The 22,180-nt window shown below is 36.5% G+C and overlaps 1 protein-coding gene across 2 annotated transcripts in view; it reads right to left on the bottom strand.

The window, feature by feature from the left end:
• The window catches only part of SEC22A (SEC22 homolog A, vesicle trafficking protein), a 54,598-nt gene that overhangs the window by 14,951 nt on the left and 17,467 nt on the right, over nt 1-22,180 (bottom strand). For both annotated transcript variants that reach the window (XM_070406348.1, XM_070406347.1), the window contains exons 3-5: nt 17,831-17,994; nt 16,429-16,623; nt 7,926-8,041 (exon numbers count right to left, since the gene is read on the bottom strand). In XM_070406348.1, the coding sequence (XP_070262449.1) occupies nt 7,926-8,041; nt 16,429-16,623; nt 17,831-17,994 (475 nt within the window). The remainder of the gene's footprint in view (nt 1-7,925; nt 8,042-16,428; nt 16,624-17,830; nt 17,995-22,180) is intronic.

Raw genomic sequence — 22,180 nt, 5'->3', positions numbered from 1 at the left:
GATTATGTATGAGAGTGTGATAGACTTTAAAACAAAAAACTGAATAATTTTGGAATAATACCTAAAATTTTACTTGCAAATGATTGGCCAAAAACAAGGAAAGAGAGAATGGAAGGTAGGTAGGTATTCAGGTGAATGTTAATTGCATTGTTTTTTTAAACGTTCTGTAAGTTTGAATTTTTCAAATATAATGTATGGTGGTAGGTGGGGAAAAGGAATACAAATGAAAAAATGCTATGTAGCCATTAAAATTAATGTAATAGCTCTCTATATTCTGATAGAAAATGATCTCCTACATATTATTAGGTGGAAAAATATGCAAATCAATATGGAAATTATGCTGCCATTTATATAGAAATACTTTTAAATTGATAATTATATAAGTAAATATAAATACATATATACTGGCATATGGACATAATCTCTCTAGGATACCAGCTGCTGATGCTAGGGAGGAGAAGTGGGAAGATAATTACTTATTGTAAAAATTACAGGGTTTGAAATGATAGGCTTTGAAACTTACCGCATGTACATTTTACTGTGCTTATCCATGTGTGGGTATGTGTGTATGTACGTGTATTAACTTTTTTTGAAGGTCATTATGAAAATATCCAAGGAGAAGTTGTAGAGTTAGAAGAACATAAAGCTGAGAACAGAACACTGAAGAAGCCACTATTTAAAGAAGGGGTGGAGGAAGAAAGTTTGCCAAATAAACTGAAGGCTAAGAAAAAAATATAATAGGAAAAAAATTTTCATGGAAATAAAGGGATGGGAGAATGTCAAGAAAATAGAGATGTATTTTATTAACTTCTAAGTTTTCTAAAATAAACATTATTTTTGAAGTTAAACAAGTAATTTTTGAAAAGAAGAACTGAACAGTGTGTGAGATGAGGCGGAGAGGGCACATAGGATAAGGCCTCAGGAGTGGCAATCAGTCCAGCCGGTGTGGCTCAGCGGTTGAGTGTGTCGACCGAGGAACCAAGAGGTCACTGATACAATTCTGGTCAGAGCATATGCCCAGGTTGCAGGCTCGATCCCCAGTAGGGGCTATGCAGGAGGCAGCCGATCAGTGATGTTTCACTCTCTTCAATGTTTCTATCTCTCTATCCCTCTTTTCCTCTCTCTCTCTAAAAATCAATAAAGGGGAAAAAAAAAATGGCAATCAGTAGGATACTGGTGAGCCTAATGGTGGGTGTTTGAAAGAACTATGAGGGTAGAAAAGAGATCTTGGGAGACTAAGAGAATAGAGGTAAGGGAGTAGGGACAAGAAACACGGTTTACTCGTTCAAAAAATTAGAAGGGAACATACATCAAGAGGTTTTGTTTGTTTCTTTGTCTTTTAAAGATTGGCAGGCTAAAGCATGTTTACAGGCTGAGAGAAAAGAGCCAGTTGAGAGGGAGGAGATAAAATGTAGGTGAGGGAATAATAGCCAGACACTGGGGGAAGGCGGTGCAGAGGTTCAGAGAGGGGACGGAAGTGGGGGATGGGACAAAGGAATGACAGCTGGGGTGATGTGGGGCAGAAAAGGAGGGGGCAGAGGTAAGGAATTCAAATAAAACTTTTAAAAAGTCACATTCACCTTTGGGGGAAGCTAAGGTACAAAAACACTGCTTTGAAAACTAATAAAGGGGAAAAATATTTTAAGGTGAAAATGAAGAGGTAAGGAGATGCTTCATATAGTAGCCACACAGGGTATTAGAATATACCATTAAAACGTTTGTAATAATTAGAAAATATTCACTTTTCAATCTAAGTGAAAAGATACAAAATTATATAATAGATATGATTCATGTACATGTATATGTATATTACATATATGTTTGTGTGTATATATGTAATATACAGAGAAAATTTGGGGATGGTTTTATCTTCTTTATACATTTCCCCCCAATTTGTTAACAATAAACATATAAACAGGAAAAACATTATTTCTTTTGAAAGCAAGCAAGCACTGCATCTTAGCATAGATATTATACCACTAAATAAATAAAAAACTCCCATTGACCTTTAATAGGTTTGTAATTTCTTTAACAAATCTATGGGGAAAACAGAACTCAAGGAATAAAAGCAAATTGATTACTTCTGCTTGGTAGTAACCATTAGAAACAATATTAGAATCAGAGAGTCTTAGAACGTTTGTTCTGAAGTGGTCGTTGAGCCTAAATCCTTCATCTTGCAGAACAGAAAGATCCAAGAAGGTAAAGTAGAACCCATCCAAAGCTACAAAGGTAGTTATGGCAGATGGGACCCAGTATCCTGACTTCTACACCAGCATTTCTACTGCTGTATCAGAATACTCTTTTTTTTCTCCCTAATGGACCACATGCAAATTACTTCTAGGTTGGCATCAGCTTAATTAATATCTGTTTCAAGGTTGACCCTTAAAGGAGCACAGGTAATATAAACCCAATGTGATAAAAGCTTATTATGAGTGAATGAAGTGCCAATTCACAAGAAACTTATTAACATCTCTAAACTCAGAACAAAGTTAGCAAATGAGTGAAAATAATCTAATTTACACATTACTGTGAACACCAAATCAAATTTACTAACTTAAAAGAAAAATGTGCTCATCCTAAACTTCCCCAGTCTGGACTTAGATACCAAAGAAAAAAACTTCAGTGCTATGTACTTTAATAAATCCCTAGTTATCACCCTAAGAGGTGGATATTAATCTGGAAGAAACAAACCTGTGCTGAATTTTCAAACAACATTAACAATATACACGAATGTTAATTCATGTGGGTTCTCAAATTTGAATGTGTCTCAGGCACCAAGTTACATACTAAAAGATAAATGTGGCAATTATTTTTAGCACATTCAAAAGAGTATTTAGAATTCATGGGCTTAAAGAAATAAACTTTAAATTAATAGTGATATATTGCTCATGCTCAGAAAATACATTATACATTGTCAGCTAGATGTAAAAATATGATCCCTAACAAAATCCTTTGCCTGTGTTAGGAACCTCAACTACTGATGAGTATATGTGGGATATATGAGGTAGGTTATGGCAGGACAAAGCTCTAGAAACAATGTTAAGGGAACAACACAACCTGGCATCCCTAGTTTACTGGTAGCTAAAAATCCCATAAGGACAAATTTGCAGTCCCCTGGATCAAGAGAAAGAAATATTTTTGGAGTGAATTTAGTCTTGGACAATAGCGAAAAAGAAAGAATTCTGTATCAAACATCAGAAAGACACATCTTCAAAGGTACAAGCATCCAGAGAGTCCCCAAATTATAAATGATCTACTAATAAAAAAGTCCACTCTTACATTGTCCTTAACTATAATTTTTAGCCCATGCTTATTTCACATACCACCACCATAACTTTAAGAAACTGTTTGAAACAAAAAACCTTGAAACTTCTAGGGAAACTGTATATTCTAAGACAGAGTCAGGAAACTACAAAAATGGAAAAAATGCTCAGGATCTCCTTATCCCTCACAAAAATATTTACCTTTACTCTGCCTAAAACTTTCATTACTTGAAAATCTACCTATTAAGTTTAACAAAAGCTGTCTTTTTTCCTGCTTATATAACAAGTGCTAATAAATATTTATGTTTATTATTTAAAATCTGAATAATATATTCATATGGTTTAAAAATAACATATAAGAAGGTATATATCGTGAAGATTCTCATTTACACCCTGCTACCCATTTGTCCAGTTCCCATCACATTTATTAGTATCTTATCTTTTCAGAGTTTCTTTATGTAAATTAATGTACATTAAATATATTGTTATATTCTTAGGCCATCTTTGGTGGGAGTAGTTGAGGACTGGTGGGTGCAAGGTCAGAGAACCTGGTCTGTTTCTCACTGGCTTTCTCAAAATAATTACTGTTCTCAGAGGACACAAAATTGTATATCTGACCTTGAAACATGAATCAGATTCCTGAGCCTGTGCTCCACTCTGACTGGGGCTCTGAGGTCCCACCTGGCCTGTGTGAATGGGAAGGCTCAGCCCCTGCATGGAAAGAGAAAGCCTGATCCACTGTTTCCCAGGAGCTGGCTCATTGCAATGGACTGTATGTACATACTTCACTTGCTAAGCAGAGCCACATCAAAGGAAACATCAAAGCCTGGAGAATGCTCCCCCTTTTCCAGTCTTTGTTTTAATGATGGTATGTGTGTGTGTGTGTGTGGAGAGGGGTTAAATTAATAGACTTGTCTTTAGAGCAGTTTTAGAAAATTAAGGCAGTAGAGTGTTAATATACCTGCTCTTTCCCCTTCTCAGGTTCCTCTGTTATCAACATCTTGCATTAATGTGGTTCAGTTGTTAAAATTGATGAGCCAACAGTGACATTATTATTAACTAAAGTCCATAGTTTATGTTAGGGTCCACTCTATGTGTAGTACATTCTATGGGTTTTGAGAAATGTATAACGACTTAACCATTACTAAGTAACATATAGAATAGTTTTACTGCCCTAAAAACCCCATGCTCCAATTACTCACCTGTCCTCCCTCCTTCCAAAGCCCTGGCAACCACTAATCTTTTTACTTACTGTCTCTACAGGTTTGCCTCTTCCAGAATGTCCTATAGTTAGAACATATCTATACTAATAAAAGGTTTATATGCTAATTAGACTGGACGTCTTTCAGATGTCCTTCCTGACAAAGCTGGGGGCTTGGCCAGCCTGCAAACCAGCCTGCCCCCAGCCCACCCACCCAGGCCACCCCAACACCCCCCCCCCCAGGCCGCCCCGCCCCCCAGCAGGGACTCCCACCCTGATCGGGGGTGTGGCCGGCCTGCAAACCACCCCAGGCCCTTTGCCCAGGTTGGCCCCACCCCAACCAGGAGCGTGGTCGGCCTGCAAACTTCCTGCGGCCCCTCGCCCAGGCCTAGGGACCTGAATTTCATGTGCCAGGCCTCTAGTAGTATATAGTTTTTCAGACTGGCTTCTTTCATTAAGCAATATAAATTTAAGATTTAGCCATGTCTTTTTTGTGACTTGATAGCTCATTTCTTTTCATTACTGAATAATAGTCCATTGTACAGATTGTCAGTTTGTTTATCCATTCACCTTGTGAAGGATTTCTTAGTTGCTTCCAGTTTTTCGAAATTATGAATAAAGCTGAGATAAACATTCATGTGCAGGTTTTTGTGTGAACATTAAGTTTTCTACTCATTTGGCCAAATATACTGAGGAGCAATTGACTGCTGGGTCATATGATAAGGCTATGTTTAAGCCAAATTGTCTTCCAAAGTGACTGTACCATTTGCATTCCCATCAGCAATGAATGAAGAGTTCCTGTTGTTCTACAGCCTCATCAGTACTTGGTATGGTTAAGTGTCTTTTTTTGGATTTTGCTATTCTAATAGATGTTTAGTGATATCTTAATGTTTTAAATTGCAATTCCTAATGACATATGATGTAAGCATCTTTTCATATATTTTGGTGAGATGTCTGTTTAGTTCTTGTGCCCATTTTTTAATTGGGTTGTTTGCTTTCTTGAGTTATAAGAGCTCTTTGTATGTTTTGGTAACAAGACCGTTGTCAAATGTGTTCTGCAAATATTTTCTCGTAGTCTGTGGCTATCTTTTCATTTTCTTAATGTCCTTCATAGAGCAGAAGTTTTTCCATTAAGTCTAACTTACCAATTTTTCTTTCATAGATTATGCTTTTGGTGTTGTATCTAAAAATTCATCACGAAACTCAAGGTTGCCTAGGTTTTCTTTGTTGTTGTTAATCCTCACCCGAGGATATTTTTCCACTGATTTTTAAGGAGAGTGGAAGAGAGAGGGAAAGACTGAGAGAAACACATCGATTGGTTGACTCCTGCATGAACCTTGACCAGGGCCCGGGCTGGGGAAGAGCCTGCAACCAAGCTACGTGCCCTTGACCGGAATCGAACCTGGGACCCTTTGGCCTGCAGGCTGATGCTCTGCCTAGTTTTTCTATTATATTTTATAACTTTTCAGTTTTGTGTTTTACATTTAGGTCTGTGATCCATTTTGAGTTAAGTACATAATTCTTTTTTTTTTTTAATATATTTTATTGATTTTTTACAGAGAGGAAGGGAGAGAGATAGTTAGAAACATCGATGAGAGAGAAACATCAATCAGCTGCCTCCTGCACATCTCCTACTGGGGATGTGCCCGCAACCCAGGTACATGCCCTTGACCGGAATCGAACCTGGGACCCTTCAGTCCGCAGGCCGACGCTCTATCCACTGAGCCAAACCGGTTTTGGCAGTACATAATTCTTAAAATTAAAAATGTTTGGCTCGGCCAGCATGGCTCAGTGGTTGAGTGTCAACCTATGAACCAGGAGATCACAGTTCGATTCCCAGTCAGGACACATGCCTGGATTGCAGGCTCGATCCCCAATGTGGGGCATGCAGGAGGCAGCTCATCAATGATTCTCTCTCATCATTGATGTTTCTATCTCTCTCTCCCTCTCTGAAATCAATGAAAATATATTTTTAAAAAATGTTCGCCCTTCTATCAGCTACAGTCATCTACTGTTTAACTAATGGTAAATGTGTCCCACACTTCAAGAAATACTCATCAAAACCACCCCTTTTTCTTCATTTGATGAGCAATGAAACTGAGGACCAGAAAGTAAGGTGAGCTATTCAGGTCATAGAGTTAATCATTAGCTGAGCTGAGGCCAACGCTCTCTCTCTTTCTTCCACAAACAAAAATCAACTCTTCACATGCTTACACTACTGTCCTTTCTACTACATCAAGTTAAAAAAAAAAAGTATCTTATTTATTAGCTTTTTCAGTCAGCAGTCTTCAAACTGCCTTTGTTTCCTTCTGGCAGGTTGACTAACTGTCTCCAAATTGAACTCCTACTGGGATACAGCTGACCTGGCTAGGGAACAAGGGCAGGAACATCAGGGACAATATCTAGCAGTCCTGTGCCTAAATGGAAAAGGCTTTACCTGCAGGTTCAGGGTGTTTGGAAGTGAAATTGGGAAATCATGAGATGCTTCCCACCCCTCACCCCAGGGCAGCTCAGCCACCAGGAACCTGTGATGTCTCTACTATTGGCTTCACACAGATGAGGACATTCAGAGGATCCTCAGAGTGGTACTCTTTGAGTGTTCCCAAACTAATAACAAATTTAAAACAGAATATAAAGTGTGTTGAGTGCGTTTTTATGGGCTTAATGCTGACCCGTCCTTCCCTGACAAAAGAGAACTAATTTACAATGCGGGAGTGTCAAAAAGTCTTCAGAGAAAGTGAATATTAATAAGGAAAAGGAAAGCTGTATGTTCTGAAATGTGCTAAACTTTAAGTTTCAAAACGTTTACAAAAAGAGTAAGAGAAAAAATAATATACTCTGATAGCCACATTCTCTGAAAGACACTCTACTAGAAAACAAAATCGTTGGCAATATCTGAAAAAATTAGTGGTTTCACAGGTAGGCACCAAGAAAAAAGGGATACGAGCAGATAACTAAGTAGGAATACACAGAGGACAGGCCAAAAACCTGCCCACAAATGCCCTTTCTTCTGCTCCTGTCTGTCTACACAGATCCTTCCATGTCCAGCTCACCCCTTCTCCACAAAGCCTCCTTCTCCTATCCCAACTCATACTGACCACTCCCCTCTTCTGCTCTCTGTGTACTAGGTACTTGGCAGTTATTTGTGGTCTTTGTCTTCCTAATTCAACTCTAGGCCCAAGTCACACATATCTTAATGTTCCCAGAGTACCAATAAATAGTGCCTCCTGCAGAGTAGATAATAAATATGTGCTAATTGAGACAAAGAAGTCAACTAGAAATCAGTGGTTTGTCTTTTGAAATTAGTGTTTTAGAGAAAGGGGGGAATAAGGCAAGTATAAAGAATACAAAATCTGAGCATACATTGCAAGTTGTATTAATACTCAAATCAATTAGAAGCAATTCTGTAACAAGCAGAATCAATAGACAGAGTACCTGACATTGCAAAAATAGCACTGTACCTGCAGAAGACTTTCTATGGCATGAAAGCCTCGAATTAAATTCAGAGCTCCACATAAAAGACTAAGGATAAATGCCACAATCCCTGACAGAGTTGCTGGTTCCAATCGCTGGTGAGCTGGAAAAGAAAAGAAATGGTCAGAAATGAACATCAATATCTCATGTCTATACTAAACTTATGTAAAATAAGATTCATTGCTCAATTTACATGATCAAATATAGATTAATCTTCATTAAAGTATCTAATGCTATATCTTAGTAATTAACTATTTTTAAAAAATGTCTAACAACGTGACTGCTTCATTCCCCTGAACTCAAATTAAATTATTTTTCTTTACATTTTTAGTGAAGACATCTCACTTGCATTTGGATATATATTGCTAAGGAGTGCTCACATCTGGCAGTAAATCAGATAGAAAAAAACCTTACTGCCTAAATATGTCTACCATTCACAAGCAGTTGCAAAGATTTGCAAAGGTGATTTTACTTAGAAATTCATTGCATACTTTATACTTTTCCTGAAAATTCTAGGAAACATTTTAAAAAACAAACATAGCTTGCTTTTAAGCAAAGCTCTCCCTTATTTGGGTTCCAGGGCAATAAATACCAGAGGAATTCTCAGATATATGGTCGATCCTCGAACAACATGAATTTGAACTGCGTGGGTCCACTTACACATGAATTCTTTTGCAATAAATAATACAGTACTTCAAATGTATTTTCTCTTCCTTTTGATTTTCTCAATAACATTTTTTTCTGTAACTTACTTTATTTTAAGAATACAGAAAACATACAAAATATGTGTTAATCGGCTGTTTATGTTATTGGTAAGGTTTTCAGTCAACAGCAGACTATTAGTAGTTAAGTTCTGGGGGAGTCAAAAGTTATACACAGATTTTTGACTGCACAGGGGTTGGCACCCCACGTTGTTCAAGGGTCAACTGCAACCACCAATCTGAACTCCACAATAAAATGGAGTCTAAGAGCTATGAAGTTCCTGGTCTCTGAAGACCACTTGAAGATACAAATGATAGAACACCAGTTGAAGAAGTGACTAGTTTATCTTTATAAACACATTTCCTTATCTGTCAGGGCTTCAGCAGTGTGAAACATTTAGTTATACAATAGCTTCCCCCTTCATCATCATCTTGCGCTTAACAGAATTAACAGAGTCTAAATGAAAACACAAAACTAAATACAAAATCATATAGACCTCAAATAGGAAACAGATGGAAAGAGAAGACAATAGAATTACATTTAGATCATTTTATTTAAATCACTGAAGTGTAAAAGCCCTAACAAAGAAGTTAATGAGGTGGAACACTGATATAAGGAAGGGCTTAAATCTTTGCAACTTATATTCAGCCATTTCAGTAGAAGCTTCCTAAACAGTTCATAAAAACACAAATCCACATATCACAAGGAAGTATTTATTCCTTAAGTGCAGCAGAAAATGCTAATATGGGATAACATTTTCTTAATTTTTTTCTGTACCCAAGCATACTGCTTGGTCTCTCAAACAATTTCCTTGAGATTTTGATATGAAAACAAAAAATTAAATGCCTTTGTAAAGTACTGATACCAAGTTTTATCAGTAGAGAAAAAATTCTCACAATTTAAAAATCTATCCAACTGGCCTACCATCTACCAATTAGTCATGTTTTGCATCTCTCTCCCATCCCTCCCCGTGGCCCCCATCAGTAATAAGGGAGAACTGGCCTCTAATAAAAAAAGGAAATCCTCAATATGGGCCTCAAGCATAAAGCCACCTGATAACTGACTAAATGATATAAATCACACTTCTGAAGTATACAAAACAAGTTTACCTTATAAAAAAACCCCAAATAATATTCTGTATTATAACAACCCTCAGCTTTTTATGGTCAAGTAAGGCATGGCCATTATTGAACTGGAAAGTATCATTTTAATGTGTTAATCAATATTTATTTAAGAAACAGATATCTATATAAATTAAGTATTTTTAAGTTTCTAACACTTGCCTCCTGGAGCACTCTATATAATGGTAGTATACTATTTATAAATTAATTTTTTCAAAATGACCAGAAATATTTTTAAAGGCATGAAAGCAAATGACAAACCTCCTTTAGCAAGGACAAGGCATGTATTATGCTGAAAGACAGGCTGGAGCTGTGCCAAATCACTGTGGGAAAGAAATTCTCAAGCAGAGATTCCCTCCCATACTACCCCCTTCCCAAGAGGAGTGGGAATGGTTATCCAGAGAAAACTCCATCTGCATACAATATGAGGGTGACACTCCTTAAGGAAAATTTCTCAGTTTTAACAAACTGAATGGGATATTTCATCACATTTTAATGTATATTTTTATGATTTTTTGGTTGTTTCAGTAAACAGAGTTTAGATGCACTATTATTCACAAATACTTACTTCACAGTTCAATCTGGCACCATGATAGTCATCATTAGGAATAGAGTGGATTTGGAACAATAACAAATGAGAGATAACATAAAAAAAAAATTGCTGAATGCAAAGCATTGTGACTTGGTCAGTTTTTGTTCTGGTTTGTTTTTGCTAATATTGTCTTCTGCTACGATGCCTTTTCTTTCACTAGTCTCTTTGGCCCAATAGTGCATTTTCATGACAAAATTATTTTTTTCTCAAAATATAACAAGGATTAATAGTTTACAGAAGTTCCTAAAGAAGTATGGGTAGACCGGCTGGTGTGGCTCAGTGTTTGAGCATTGACCCATGACACAAGAGGTCCCTGGTTGGATTCCCAGTCAGGACACATGCCAGGGTTGTGGGCTCAATCTTCAGTAGGAGGCGTGCAGGAGGCAGCCAATTGATGATGTTTCTCTCTCATCGATGTTTCCATCTCTCTATTCCTCCCCCTTCCTCTCTCTCTCAAAATCAATAAAAACTTTTTTCTTAAAGAGGTAAAAGTCCCTTGGAACCAAAGGGCTACTGGTTATACTGAATTAACGTATTTTATTCAGCACCTTTTGGCACAATTCTGCATAAGATGCTGTGTGTTAGAAGGTATGAGAATGAATCTATAATCTGCCCTCACAGCACTTCTCATGTTTTAAAGGGAAGTGGACAGATAAGCATATGAAAAATAATAAGAATTCTCAACTAAAAGGATTACAGAATTATGAAGAGGAAAGATAATTAGGGGGAAGGTGGTGGTAACACAGAAGTGGTAGAGAACTAGTGAAGATCTCTGAAGATGGATAAAATATAGACAGGTACAAATGAGAAGAACTGCATTCCATGCAGAGAAAAGAACATGAACATAGCGATGGAAATGAGAGAAGCAAATAAAAACAGCATCTGCTGCTGCTGCTGTTGCTAACAGTGGCTGCTCTCAGAGTGTCAGGCAAGTTGTCAGGCACCAAGCACTTTATACATACAATCTCATTTCATTCTCCCAAGAACTCAATGAACTAGGCACTATAATTATCCTGCACTAAGAGAACAAAGCAATCCTAAATATTTGTGCACCACTTAATAACAAACTTTAAAGTACACTAAAAATTAGAGACCTAACAGGAGAAAGATATGCATTTACAAATATAGTCAGAGATTTCAACACCCCTTTCTCAATAATTGATAGTAGACAAAAAAATCATCAAGGATATAAAAGACTTAAAGAATATCAACCAACTTGATCTAAATGACATTTATAGAGCACTCCACCCAACAACAGAATACATGTTCTTTTCAAATGAACACAGAAAATGACTAAGGATAGATCATATTCTGGGGGAATAAAACAAATCTCAATAAATGTAAAATAATTAAAATTATACATAAGTTGGTATCTGGCTACAATGGAATTAAACTAGAAAACAATAACAGAAAGATATTTGGGAAACCTCTACATATTTAAAACTATTAAAATAAAATAAAGGTAGACATTTTTTTAAATAACCCATGGATCACAAAAGATATCAAAAGTAAAATTTAAAATCATTTTGAACAAAAGGAGAGTGAAAATACAATATACTAAAACTTATGAAATGTAGCTAAACCAATATTTTTATTTTATTTTTTTTCATTAATCATCACCCAAGGATATTTTCCCATTGATTTTTAGAGAGAGTGGGGTGGGGGGAGACAGAGAAAGAGAAAGATCGATGTGAGAGAGACCCATCAATTGGTTTCCTCCCAACCGGGCCCTGACTGGGGCCAGGATAGAGCCAGCAACTAAAGTACATATCCTTGTCTGGAATCGAACCCAGGACCCTTCAGTTCTACCCACTGAGCAAACTGGCTAGGGGCTAAAGCAGTATTGAAAGGGAGATAAATAGTACTAAATGTCTAGACTAGAAAAGTAGTTCTCAAATAAGTGACCTCAAGAATCTATAAAAAGAAGAGCAAATTAAACCCTAAGTAAGCAGACCATAGGATGTAATAAAGATCAGAACATAAATCAATGAAATAGGAAAAAAACCAAACAATAAAAAGGTCAATGAAAGGAAAAGCTGGTTCTTTAAGAAAATCAATAAAAATTATAAATTCCAATAAGACTGATCAGAAGAAAAATGCAAAAGACAAAAATTATCAATATAAAAAATGAGAATGGCAACATCACAACTATTATACAAATATTAAAGGGATATGAGAATATTAATTTTATGCTAATGAAATGGAAAAAATCCTTAGATTCCTTAAAAGAAACCAACTACTAAAACTCACTCATGAAGAAACAGGTAACTTGAATAACCCTACTTCCATAAAAAAACTGATTTGTAGTAAAAAACAACAACAACAACAAAAACCTTCCCACAAAGAAAACTAGAGGCTTGAAAGCCTTCACTGTACTAAACATTTAAAGAAGAAGAAATAGGCCCTGGCCAGGTGGCTCAGTTGGTTGGAGCATTGTCCTGTACACCAAGGGGTTGTGGGTTCAATTCCCTGTCAGGGGACATCCCTAGGTTGTGGGTTCGATTCCCAGACAGGCGTGTGTAGGAGGCAACCAATTGATGTTTCTCTCTCTCTCTCATCAATGTTTCTTTCTCTCTCTCCCCCCATTCCTTTCTCTCAAAAAATCAATAAAAGCATATCGAGTAAAAAAAGGGAGAAAGAAAATTCTACAGAAACATTCCCAAACATTGAAAAAGAAGTAATACCTCCCAATTTATTCTATGAGGCCAGCTTTATCCTGAGAGCAAAACTAGTCAAAAACATTAGAAAAAAGGAAAACTATAAATCAATTCCCTCATAAACACAGATACAAAATATCTTAACAAAATTTTAGTAAATTGGGTCTCACAATATATAAAAAGGATAATCCATCATGACCAAGTGGGTTTTATCACAGAAGTGCTAGGTTGGTTTAATATTTGAAAGCAAAGTAATTCACCACATACAGCTTTCAAAAAGAAAAATCACATAATCGTCTCAATAAGTGTAGACAAAGCATTTGGCAGAATATAACTTACATTCGTGATAAAAACTGCTCATCAATCTGGGAATATAAGGACATTTTCTCAAAAAAGCATCTACATAAACCCCAAGTTAACATCATAGTTAACTGGAATACTGAATGCTTTCCCTGCTAAGATCAGAATCAGGAACAACACAAGGATATCTAATCTTGCCAATTCATTCTTTCAGGATATTTTTGTTAAGCACAGAATTCTACATTTGCAGTTATTTCTTTTATCCTTTAGAGGATATGACTAAGTTGTCCTCTGGCTTCCATGGTTTTAATGAGAGGGGAGAAAAGAGAGGAAATAGGGGGAAAGAAAGATTAATTCTGATGGTTTGCATTCATGCAGTTTAATCTCTTCACATGCCTGGTTATTTATGATTGTGTTTGCCAAAGATTCTATTTTCAAAATCTTGTTGTAACTATAATTTGAAGCTTATGAGGCTACTTTTTCCAGGAGAACTATTTGCTTCTGCCAGGATCTTTGGAGAACAGCACTGTGGAATCAGCTCAATCCAATTTTAGAGACCAATATGATTCAAAACTAAGGGCAGTCCCGACAAAAGCCTGTCAGCTGCATATTCCTATCTACCCACATTCCTAAAGTATAGACAGCCAAGCTAAATCAAAGTTGGGAGCAGTTGGGAGAGGTTGCTCATGAGATTCACCACCTTGGTGGGCTCTGTCTGCCCTAATCCCAGTCTCCTAGTCTTAAGGCTGTCAGCTGTTCGCTCCAGAAGGAAAAAGTTGCTCCAAACATTGGGCTCATCTCCCAGGCCCGCTATCTTCCTCAGTTTCTTAGTTATCAGTAATTCTTAGTTATCAGTTATCTTGTATATCCAAAGACTTTAGGAAGATTCTATTTTAGATTAACTTCTACAATAGACCTATACATTCTATAGAATATATACATTCCACTCAGCTTTTCTACATGTATTTAGTAGGATTGTTGGTCTGAATTAGCTACTCCATCACTGCTCTAAGTGGAAATCTTCTAAGTACTAGTAATAATCCCTTGTTTATTAGTGATTTTAAAGATTGAAAATTAATCCACATATAATTCACCCTTTAAAGTGTATAATTCAGAAATTTTCAGTATATTCACAGTTTTGAACCATCACAATGATCTAATTCCACATTTTCATCACCCCCCAAGGAAATCTCATAACCATTAGTATAGTCACTGCCTATTTCCCCTCCACCACTCCAGCTTCCTATCAATCACCAATCTATTTTCTACATCTTTGGATATGCCTATTCTGGACACGTTGTATAAATGAAATTTTAAATGTGTCCTTTTATATCTGGCTTCTTTTACATAGCACAATGTTCGTGTGTGTGTGTGTGTGTGTGTGTGTGTTATTTATTGTTTAAGGTATTACAAATAGTAGTACATATGTCTCCTTTTTTTTCCCCATTGACCTCCCCCCCGCCTCCCCTACCCTCTGGTACTTGTCCTCCCTGGCCCCCCAGTGTCTTGCGTCTATTGGTTGTGCTTAAATGCATGCATACAAGCCCTTCAGTTGATCTCTTACCCGCCCCCCAACCCTCTCTTACCTTCTCCCTGTAGTTTGACAGTCTGTTCTTCATTCTTTTTTCTCCTGTTCTTTGGATTACATAACCTCCATTGATCTATCTTCAAGTATACTAACCTTTCTTTGCCATTTCAAATCTTCTATTGAACCCTACTAGTCAATTTTTCATTTTAGTTGCATTTTTCAATTCCAGAATTTCCATTTGGTTCTTTTTCCTTTATAATTTCTATCTGTTTATATTATCTACTGGATGCAACCTCATTGTCATATCTTCCTGTTTGTTTTTTTAGGATATGATTTTATTGATTTCAGAGAAGGGAAAGTGAGAGAAACACTGATGTGAGAGAAAATCATCTATCAGTTGCTCCTCATACACATGCCAACTGAGGATCGAACCGGCAACCTACGCATGTGCCCTGACTAGGAATCAAAACTGCAACCTTTCGGTGTATGGGACGCTCCAACCAACTGAGCCACACTGGCGAGGGCACTTCCTTACTCTTTAAATTACGATTTCATTTCGTTCTTTGTAAATAATTATAATGACTACTTGGACGTCTTTGTTAAATCTGACATCTGGTCACTGTCATAGGCAGCTTCTATTGCCTGCTTCCTCCCCCCCCCCCCCACCCCACCCCCACCCCCGCAACACACACACAGTGTACGTATTATACTTTCCCTCTGCATGTCCTGTAACTTTTTGTTGGACTTTTTAGATAACATACTGTAACAACTCTGGGTCTTCATCCACCTCCTCTCCCCCTGGGTTTGTTATTGTTATTCGTGTGCTTACTTGTTTCTCGACTGGCTAGATTATTTTAATGAAATCTGTTTCCCTTTTCTCCCATAATTTGTATTCAACCAAATACGAATTATTGTGTTCAGTCCTGAATGCCACATTTGAAGAATACTAACAAATAAAAGCTTCCAGGATAGGGAGGGTTTCAAAATGTCATAGACAAAAAGGCTAAGGGAATTGAGGAGAGGTCACAGAACTTTGACAAATAGATAAACATTATAGCAAACAGACTTTAGCTCAAATATAAGGAAGAATTTTTTTTAAATAAGCAATTCAACTATGGCATATGCTACCTTATAAAATAATGAGGCTTCCATTTTTAAGCAGAAGTTTTCAAACTGTCACAACTATAAGTCCTTGTTTGGGAGGGGAGGTGTGAGTAGATGATCACATTTTCTGTGACTGTCAAAAACCCTGGCCTTGAATATATCTAGCCATTTTTATATAAAGCAGAGTACTTTACATGCCTCTAAACATATACTACTATTATAAATAAACTATTCACTTCCAGAAACATTTGCTTACAAAGAAACCTTCTTAAATGTTTCCCTACCACACAGTTCCTTTGAAATTGCTATTTAAAAGTATTTTCCTGATTAGTCACATATCTAGATTACTACATAAGCCACTGAGAAAGGATTACTTTGAACTTCTACATTCTCTCATGTACTTGCTTTAAAATACTAAAATAAAAATAGTTCATTTTTGAGAGTTGCTCAGTTTTTAAAATAAAATAATTGAGATCCAGCACTCACCAGAAGAAATCTTACCAGCACCTTTATAGTCAATAGAAAATGCAGATGTGACTCCATTGGCTGACCCCAGTTCGCACATGGAAATTTGATAAGGGGGTCTCAGCTTGATTTCCGTCTGCATGTCAGATAGATTTATCTTTGTTGAAAGAGACCTGGGATTATTATATCGCTGCTTGGTCCTCTGAATGAAGTTATCTATGTAAAATAAAAAATAAATGTCCTTGCAGTCATTTGTTAATTAAATAATTTGAGAGTGTAAATAATTTATGGGTAGTAAATTTTGCAGATAAACTGTTTAATTTGTTATCCAAAACTGTTGAATTGTCATGAAGTGTTCTAATATTTATGTTTCATGGTTAATATATCATGGAGTTATCAGTTGCTCACTCTAGAAATGATACCGCGTAGGAATTAATAATTGTAAGTAAACTAATGATTTAACACTATCTGACTGAGAATATTTCTACTAGTATATCCACTTCAATGAATTACTTTGAACTTCTACAACAAAACAAAAAAATAATAGCTTTAATTTTTAAACCAAAATCTTAATTTTTATAGGGATTCATATCTCATAAAATAGTAAGTCTGTATTTATCAGTTGCAATTCCATAAGAACATACACTGTAAATTCCATGTTCTTATAAACCTGTTTTCTTATTTATTGCTTACACCATTAGAATGCATATTTAAAAAAAAATAAATTTAATAAAAGACAATTCCTAAATATCTTCCAAGATATCTCCTAAATCAGCAGTTGCAAACCAGTGGTCTGCGAGGTCCGAAAGGTTGGCGACCACTGTCCTAAATAATATTCCAATTTTATTTTCACAATTTGTAACTTGGTTTAACTATTTTTTTCCCTTGTATATCTGGAGTCAAAAAAATTAATGCCCACAGGCCAAATCTAGTCTGCTGACCATTTTTGTAAATAAAGTTTTATTAGAATATAACTGCATTCATCCATTTCTACATTGCCTATGGCTGCTTTCCAGCTATAATGGCAGGGCATCTTATGGTGCTTAAAGCCTAAAATAATTACTATACGGTCCTTTGCAGCAAATGTTTGCAAACCTCTTTTCTTTATTAAGCAGACTATAAAAGATTATCACACAAACACAAAATTCTGAATCTCTGGCTTATAAATTTCTCATTCAGAAACTATCCTCTGTGATTAATTCTTTATGCCAATAATCAAAATTAGCTCCACAGCTCAAACTCAATTTTTTCTAATATGAAGATGTTGTCATAATTTATAGACCATTTGTTAAATTATTCTATCAAAAGCAGAATTTTTTTAGTTTTCCCTCTCCCCCACTTCTCCCCCCAGTGAAGATAAAAAAAATCCCTTATGACTGGCTGGAGACAGGATAATTAAAAGGAAAAAAAATCAAGCCCTTACCAAATTCAATAAAACAGTATGGCCTGACAGCAGTGTTGGTCTTCGACATGTTATAAGTAGTAATGAATTCCTTCTGAAGCTCATCCAGGAAAGAGAAGGCCAGAACATTTGGGTAATTTTCAGTGCACAACATCATGTAGCTCACTCCCAGAGAGCTAATAAAACTAGAGTATAAAAAACATCGGTTTAAAAATTTCAAAGTAAATTAAGGTAATTCGTTGCTTTACAAGACTGATTCTATTACAACATAAACTGCTGCTACAAGTGGCAATGAAGATATTAACATTATATATTCTAGCAAAAAATATTAAAGAAACTAAATACTATTTTTAGTTGTGGTTTAAAAATAGTAGACAAAAAAGGGGAATATACCTACAGAGGAACACTCAGCATGGTATTAACACTTCAGTTATTTATCACTTGGGGTAGAAAGCAAGGGGAAAAAAGCTTTTCTGGGTGAAAAAAAATTCTCCAGTAGGACATGCATGCCATCAATCTCTAATCTACTGTTAAAATTGCTAAGTATAAGAAAAATATTATTTTTGAAATAGAACCTTCCACAGTGAATACCAGTCTCTAAAATAAAGCACTTCAACCATTAAATATAAAAATGTTTGACATTATAAAAGTGAGTATGCCTTATGGATTTTAGAAATCTAAACCAAATACATCTTATAGGAAACAAGGTGAAAAGAAGACTTTGCCCTCAATGGGACAGTAAGGAGATAAGAACCAGAAAGAGACTGTGTCCACCATGAGTGGCATTCTACCAGGAACTTATTTTCTCACTGTACAGTGGGGCCTTGACTTACGAGTGTCCCAACTAAGGAGTTTTTCGAGATCGTCTCTCAGCTGATTTTTTGCTTTGAGTTGCGAGCTAAAATTCGGGTTACGAGCCAGCTTCAGATACCCCACCACTAGTTGGCGCAGCGAACATCACAGTGAACGCCACAACATCAGCCCAGCATCACGTGTCTCACTCGTTCACTTTTTGATTTGACATACGAGTAATTTGAGTTACGAGCTCCGTCATGGAACGAATTAAACTCGTAAGTCAAGGCCCCACTGTATTCTTCCCTTAGTAGGTCAACTTTCAATTACCCTCCAATGATGAAGAGATAAATAATGAAGAAGTGATCCCATGAATAGAGACCCACTTTAGGCACCAATTTTAACCTCATTAAATAAAAAAAAGCATTAATATGCAATATGCCGGTTGATAGCAACTTATAATAGTAAGCTAAAGGAGAAAAAGATGATTTTAAGTGGCCAAAGGTGATTATACTATCAGAGCCTTGGATAAAACACAGAGCAAGGAAAATTTGCTTTTGACATCCTTCATTTCCTTTTCTGCAGAGTGTATCTATTTCTGATTCACTCTTTCCCTCTAACCCTAACACCTTCACACCCCAGAAAATGTAGAGCCTCACTTTTTTAGATAATCTATCACAGGTTATCCCTAATTCACTTATTGGTTAGTATTCCAGAAGTTTATAGCACCTAGAAATCATTTTCCCACAGAAACTACATTATAAGTTCCTAGACCAGTTCGTAAGAGCCTATTTAACATACATGGTGCTGAAAACTGAAGACTTCTCCATAATAAACAGTGTGGCTTTGTTGGTTGGAGCATCGCCTCTTACACCAAAAGGTTGTGGATTCAATTCCGGTCAGGGCATATACCTAGGTTGCAGGTGTGGTCCCAGGTTGGGGTATGTACGAGAGGCAACTAATTGATGTTTCTCTCTCATATCAATGTTTTTCTCTCTCTCTCTCTCTCTCTCTCTCTCTTAAAAATCAATAAACATATCCTCGGGTAAGGGTTTAAAAAATGCTAGTAGCTATTGGTGGGTTGCATTCTCCTGCCATGCCCCTTTCCCACCAAACATCAAGTCTCCAATGAGACCATGCTGTCTCATCAATCTTAGACTTTACACATACTCTGTTCCTCATCATTTCTTAACCAAAAAGAAAAAAGAGGGATAGTTTTCACTGAATTCTTTTTCCTGGTTAATTTTTATCTCCATAAAAAGTGAAAATAATTAGAATTAGGAATGCTCCCTGTCAAGAGAGCTTAAAGGTAAAGGAAGACAACTCTTCTACCACAGAACAATGTGAATGCTGAAGACAAAAGACTGTGGTTCAGATATACTATTTATTAGTTTTGTGAGTTTGAGCAAGTTTCTTTATATTCCTACGGCTCAGTTTCAGTTTCCTTATCTACATATAAAACAGGTGTACTAATACTATAATAGCTATCTGCCCAGCATCCTTCTCGTCTTCCCTTTGGGAAATTATCTCAATCCTACTACCTATGACTCTGGCAAAGCTGTCCATCAAAGGGGTGGGCATGTGATCCAGGATCCAACTAAGAGTACCTTAACCCTCTAACCCCAATGTTACTCCAGAAATGGACCACAACACAGCAAGACCAATAAAGTCCTTTTCTTGAAACAGAAGGGGAGGGGTTGCTCAGCTGGAATGAAGTAAGCCTGGAGCTGCCTGTACAGTATTCTCTACTACATGGAGAATACCCATATGCAAAAGGAAAGAGACTGGAAAAATGAGAGAAAGATTCCTGATAACCTCTGAGCCCCTGGCTCCAGCCAACCAAGAAGCCCTTCACAATACCCTTGTTTTTGCTTAAGCCAGAATAAGTTGTGTTTCTGCCCCGAGCAATGGGAAAGAGCTCTATTTATTAGCCATTCAAAGAGCTGTTGTGATATTTAATAACAACCTAAGTAGAGGGCCTGATAATTGGAGGTACTGTGATAATGTTGAAATTGTTAATCCTGTAATCAGAACATAACACCAAATAGTGAAAGAAAAGCACTGCTAGAAACTAAAACCAAAAGGCAGGTAAGCCTAAAATATACAATAGCCTTCCCAGCTGCAGGCAGCAGTCTGGGGACAGATATGGAGAAAGTGAATCCTCAGGAAAGGAGAGAATCTATGAAGCTCACAGCCATGATCAGACTTCAAATGAATTCACAGTGAAAAAACTAAGAAAGTTTATTTCTTGCACTAATATTCACAAGTATGATTGGCCTCCCAAAGACATTTGTCTTCTCATAATATCAGTGTCTCAAGATTTTAAGATCTCATAAGATTCAACTTAGTTTTCATGTGGTTCATAATTATTGCTTTAGTCATTGTTGTTTCCTAAGTAGTGACAAATGTTTACATTTTAAATATTTATGACAATTTAAGGAAAGTATCCTTTAACTTATGAAACAGATGAATACCTTAAAATTTTATGCAGAGAGAATTGTAATATCACTACATAATGTGAAATCACAAAACTAGATTATGCACACACATCCTGCCCCAAATCAATGAGCCGAGTTGAAAAATTTTGGAGAGAAATGAAGACTTAATTTCAGGGCACTCTGAACACAGCCAATACCCCCAAAACAACCATCCCTCACTGAGCAGCTACTAGGATGTGTGCAAGCATAGTGCCAGCACAAGCCATGCTCCACAGAATATGCTCCGCTAGCTGAACTGAAGTATTCAGTCACTACACTCTGATAAAGTCATCATTTTTCCAGCGACAGAAAATTAAAAGAAGTTTCTCAATTTTAAATATTACTCTCCTAATTTTTTTCTCAAAAATATCATCTTCCTCTGTCTATTCAACCAGAATCTAATGTGAGGTACCATCTGAATTAGCACATAATTATCTAGTTAGCTATTTTGTTTGCTGTGGTATTCTACAAACAGTACCTCAATTTCTATACAAAGTTGGAAACCACAATGCTAAGAGAAATAAAAAATGTTATAAGAAAAATCATAAAAAGCTCCTTGTTATGACTGTCCCTTTTTATGTACATCAGATCTCAGAAATTTGAAAAACAATGTTTTGATCCAATGGACACTGTGAATCTTGTAAATGACCCGTTATCACCTTTTGCTTTGGCTACAAGAAAGCTCAAAGCAATATCTGTGGCCCTCTCTAACAAATGAATGGACTATAAATAAAAAATAAATTATTTATACCTCCAAAGGAAGTGTCTGTATCTCTAAACGAAAATGTTACTTCAGCCCTAACTGGTTTGGCTTAGTGGACAGAGCGTCGGCCTGCGGACTGAAGGGTCCCAGGTTTGATTCCGGTCAAGGGCATGTACCTTGGTTGCGGGCACATCCCCAGTCAGGGGCGTGCAGGAGGCAGCTGAATTGATGTTTCTCTGTCATCGATGTTTCTAACTCTCTTTCCCTCTCCCTTCCTCTCTGTAAAAAATCAATAAAATGTATTTAAAAAAGGAAAAAAAGAAAGTGTTACTTCAGTGTACTATTCTACTATCTTTATTTTATTTCTTTACAAGATTTTCTTACCTGTACTCTTGAATT

This window comes from Myotis yumanensis, unplaced genomic scaffold, assembly GCF_028538775.1.
Source record: "Myotis yumanensis isolate MYYU_CA2020_CCGP unplaced genomic scaffold, mMyoYum1.0.hap1 SCAF_2, whole genome shotgun sequence".
Classification (NCBI taxonomy): Eukaryota; Metazoa; Chordata; class Mammalia; order Chiroptera; family Vespertilionidae; genus Myotis; species Myotis yumanensis.
This window is presented reverse-complemented; position numbering and strand designations above follow the sequence as displayed.